At 49.0% G+C, this 4,788-nt stretch overlaps 1 protein-coding gene across 2 annotated transcripts in view; it reads right to left on the reverse strand.

The window, feature by feature from the left end:
* The window catches only part of ITPKC (inositol-trisphosphate 3-kinase C), a 24,574-nt gene that overhangs the window by 14,084 nt on the left and 5,702 nt on the right, over positions 1-4,788 (reverse strand). For both annotated transcript variants that reach the window (XM_017503173.2, XM_017503175.2), the window contains exon 2: positions 1,299-1,398. In XM_017503173.2, coding sequence (XP_017358662.1) covers positions 1,299-1,398 — 100 coding nt within the window. The remainder of the gene's footprint in view (positions 1-1,298; positions 1,399-4,788) is intronic.

The following is a 4,788-nucleotide window of genomic DNA, read 5'->3' on the forward strand; positions in this document are numbered from 1 at the left end:
TAGCTGGGATTACAGGCACGCGCCACCATGCCCAGCAAATTTTTTGTATTTTTAGTAGAGACGGGGTTTCACCATGTTGACCAGGATGGTCTCGATCTCTTGACCTTGTGATCCACCCACCTCGGCCTCCCAAAGTGCTGGGATTACAGGCGTGAGCCACCGCGCCCGACCTGTAAATAAAGTTTTATTGGAATACAGGCACACTCATATGTTTACATAGCGTCTATGTAGCTTTCCTGCTGTAATAGCAGAGCTGAGTAGCTGCAACAGAGACCACATGGCCCACAGAACCTAAGATATTTACGGTCTAGCCCTTCAAAACAGTGCTATATGCTATGCATTTGCTACTATGTGCTGGAGGATTTTGCGAGGTCCCGGGGGCAAACTGTTATAGTTGCTATTTACTGAAGGCCTACTAAGCTCTGAACATGGGGAGAGGGCAAGGAGTGATCATTTCCACTCATAAGGGTCCTGTGCCTCAATCATTTTTTTTCTGAGACAGAGTTTCACTCTGTGGCCCAGGATGGAGTGCAGTGGCACGATCTCAGCTCACTGCAACCTCCTCCTCCCAGGTTCAAGTGATTCTCCTGCCTCAGCCTCCTAAGTAGCTAGGATTACAGGTGCCTGCCACCACGTCTGGTTAATTTTTGTATTTTTAGTAGAGACGGGTTTCACAATGTTGGCCAGGCTAGTCTTGAACTCCTGACCTCAGGTGGAACACCCGCCTCAGCCCCCCAAAGTGCTGGGATTACAAACATGAGCCAGCACGCCTGGCCAATCCTTTTTTTTAAATTGAGACAAGGTCTCACTATGTTGCCCAGATTGGTCTTGACCTCCTGGGCTCAAGCGATCCTCAGGTCTTGGCCTGCTAAAGTGCTGGGATTAAAGATGTAAGCCACAGTGCCCGGCCTCAATCTTTATACTCATTTTGATTTTACCTTTTCAGTTAATCCTGCAAGGGAGGTAAGATTATCTCCACATTAACAGATGGTGCAGCTGAGGCCCGGTAAAAGAAAGTAACTGGCCCAGGGTCACCAATGAATACAGAGCAGAACTAGGGTTTGAGCCCAGGCCCATCTGTCCCCACAGCTGAAGCTCCCTCTCTCCACCAGAATAACAGGGAATAGCCCTTTGTTCTGACATAAGAGCCAGGTCCAGGCCTAAGCACTGACCATAACAGCCCCATAAGGTGGGGACTGTCACCAAGCCCATCACTAGTTTGGGGAACTGCAGAGAATATCCCTTTCCCTGGCCCAGGAGACTCTGTGCAGCCCTGTCCACGACCGCCCCACTCTCACCAGCATGTCCGGAAAGCTGGACCCAAGGGTAGTGTTTTCGGAAGGAGACCACGAAGGGCGAATACTTCAGAACTGTCTTCAGCTTCTTCCAGGGTTTGCTCTGTTGGGGGCAGAGCAGGGTGGGGTCAGGGCCAAGGTCAGGGAAGGCAGGAGCTAGAGGTGCTGCAATGAGGGGGAAGGAAGGGGAACCTGCAGTCTTTCCAGGGCCGGGGGCTTCCTGGGATCACTGTTCCCAGGCTTGTTGAGGTGAGTGAACCCCACTCAGTTCAATCATGAGATCACCCAAAGGCCTCAGCAAGATAGGGGAAGTTCTTTGTCAATTTCTCCCTCTCTGTCTTCAGTTTCTTTGCATCTATGTCTCTCTGTCCTTCTCTTATGAGGAAGGATAAGCTAGGTTTTGCTGTGGTAACAACTAACCCCTACATCTTCCACAGCACATACACAATCCCAAACCTTTTCATTATTTTTTTTTTCATACGGCATCTTGCTCTGTCGCCCAAGCTGGAGTGCAGTGGCACGATCTCGGCTCACTCCACCTCCACCTTGCAGGTTCAAGCAATTCTTCTGCCTCAGCCTCCTGAGTAGCTGGGATTACAGGCACCTACCACCACGCCCAGCCTGCCTCAGTCTCCCAAACTGTTGGGGTTATAGGCGTGAGCAATTATGTTGGGCCCAGTCACAAATCTTGGAAACCCCATCTCTGTCCCTAAACCAGGTCAGACCTCCTGGGGAAAATGATAGAGGCAGGAGTTGATGGATGGAGATGGACCACAGAGAGAGAAAGAAACAGAGACAGATGATGTAGTGATGACAGACACAGATGGGGACAGCAGTAGAGACCACGGCAGTCATGAGAGCTGTTCACCACACAGCTCCTGCTACTCATCCAGAGATGTCCCTCCTGCCTTCCTGAACCGAGGTTTTGTTTTTGTTTTTGTTTTTTTTTTTTTTTCATTTTTAGAGAGACAGGATCTCTGTCACCCAGACTGCAGAATAATGGCACCATCATATCTCACTGCAACCTCAACCTCCAACTCCTGGACTCAAGCAATACTCCCATCCCAGATTCCAGAGTAGCCAGGACTACAGGTGTGTGCCACCATGCCCAGCTATTTCATGGCATCTTGCTATGTTGCCCAGGCTGGTCTTGAACTCCTGGCCTCATGCAATCCTCCCATCTTGGTCTCCAAAGTGCTGGGATTACAGGTGTGAGCCACCACACCTGGCCTTGCTTTGGCCAATTAACTTTGAGCAGAAGTGTCACTTTTGTGGAGGAGGCTTAAAAGCCAGTTCATGACTCTCCATGTTCGTTCCCCTGTGGGTGACAGAGTAAGAAGAGAAATGAAAGCTCCCTCAGCCTGGGCCCCTGAGTGAAGACAGCATGAAGCAGAGCCCCTGACCCACCCCACCACTGACCTATGGCCAATGTGTAATATAAACCAAAATAATCCCTTGTTGTTCTAAGTCACTAAGATTTGGGGGCTACTTGTTACTGCGGCAAATCCTGACCTACCCTGACAAATACAGAGACCGGAATAGAATTGCTAAAATAGAAAGAAACAGGCCAGGTGTTGTGGTTCTCACCTGTAATCCCAGCACTTCAGGAGGGTGAGGCGGATGGACCACCTGAGGTCAGGAGTTTGAGACCAGCCTGGCCAACATGGTGAAACCCCATCTCTACTAAAAATACAAAAATTAGTCAGGTGTTATGGCACACACCTGTAGTCCCAGCTACTTGGGAGGCTGAGGCATGAGAGTTGTTTGAACCCAGGAGGTGGAGGTTGCAGTGAGCCAAGAACACGCCACTGCACTCCAGCCTGGGCAACAGAGCGATACTCCATCTCAAAAAAAAAAAAAAAAAAATTAGTGCTGGGTGCAGTGGCTTACGCCTGTAATCCCAGCACTTTGGGAGGCCAAGGCAGGTGGATCATAAGGTCAGGNAAAAAAAAAAAAAAAAAAAAAAAAAAAAAAAAAAAAAAAGAAATATAGGAAGACTGAAAGAGAGAGAGATACAAAGTAATGATAAAAAGAAAAAGATGAATAGACATAGAAAAAGAGAGAGACTGAGAATGATAGGAAATCACAGAAGCAGCCGAGTGCGGTGGCTTACGGCTGTAATCTCAACACTGGGAAACCAAGGAGCTTGAGGCCAGCCTGAGCAACATAGCAAGACCCCCGTCTCTACAAAAAAATTACTTATTTATTTATTTTTCGAGATGGAGTTTCACTGTTGTTGCCCAGGCTGGAGTACAATGGTGGGATCTGGGCTCACTGCAACCTCCGCCTCCAGGGTTCAGGAGATTCACCTGCCTCAGCCTCCTGACTAGCTGGGATTACAGGCAAGATCCACCACACCCGGCTAATTTTTGCATTTTTAGTAGAGACAGAGTTTCATTTCACTCTGTTGGTCAGGCTGGTTTCAAACTCCTGACCTCAGGTAATCCACCTGCCATGGCCTCCCAGCTGTGCCACTGCACTCCAGCCTGGGCAACAGGGTGAGACCCTGACTCAAAAAAAAAAAAAAAAAAGAAAAAAGAAGAAAAGAAATAAAACCAGAGAGGCAAACAGAAAACAGGGATTTCATTGTATCATGCTGACTAAACTATGAGCTTTTTGACAGGGTTAGTATCTGACTCATGAACACATACACACACAGGAATACATTCTGCGCCCCATAAGCACGTAGAGTCCCTTAGCAAGTCCTGGGAGAGTAGGTCACCTCCAGAGAAGGAAGCTGTGTGGCTCATCCCCTCCTACCCCAGGATCAAGGGCGTGTCCATCTCTCCAGCCCCGTCAGAGCCCAGCTACCTTGCAGGCATCTCATTGACAGTGGGAAGGTTAACAGGGAGTCACGCTTTTGGGCTTCAGGGTTCAGAAAGGCTAGTCCCGCCCCAATCCAGCTGCCAGCCCTGGGGAAGAGATGATTAATAAAGGTTCCTGTTTACTAAGTACCTGGAACATTCCAGGCACAATGACAAAGACTCGGTGTGCCACAACCTACTTAATTCCTAAAAACACAACCACAGAGAGATTATTGTCTTGGTAGTACAGAGGAGGAAACAGAGGGTCTGAGAGGTGACGCCACTTACCCAGCATCACCCTGCACAGCACAGGGGCTCTAGCTCTGGTTGGATCCCAGTGCCTTGGGGCTTACCCCGCTACACTCTTGCTGGACTATAAGCTCATGAAGGCAGAGACTGGGGCTGCTGTGGTTATGATTATGTCCCCGGCACACGGCCTGGCACACAACCGATGCCCCAGAAGCCTTTGATACTTGGATTGAAGGATGTTAGTTGAGATGTTTTTAATCATAATTTTTTTTTTTTTGAGACAGGATCTTGCTCTGTTGCCCAGGCTGGAGTGCAGAGATATGATCTTGGCTGACTGCAACCTCCGCCTCCCAGACTCAAGCGATCCTCGTGCTTTAGCCTCCCAAGTAGTTGGGACACAGGCGTACACCACCACACCTGGCTAATTCCTTTTTTTTTTT

The sequence above is a fragment of the Cebus imitator genome, unplaced genomic scaffold, assembly GCF_001604975.1.
Source record: "Cebus imitator isolate Cc_AM_T3 unplaced genomic scaffold, Cebus_imitator-1.0 Scaffold306, whole genome shotgun sequence".
NCBI classification, from domain to species: domain Eukaryota; kingdom Metazoa; phylum Chordata; class Mammalia; order Primates; family Cebidae; genus Cebus; species Cebus imitator.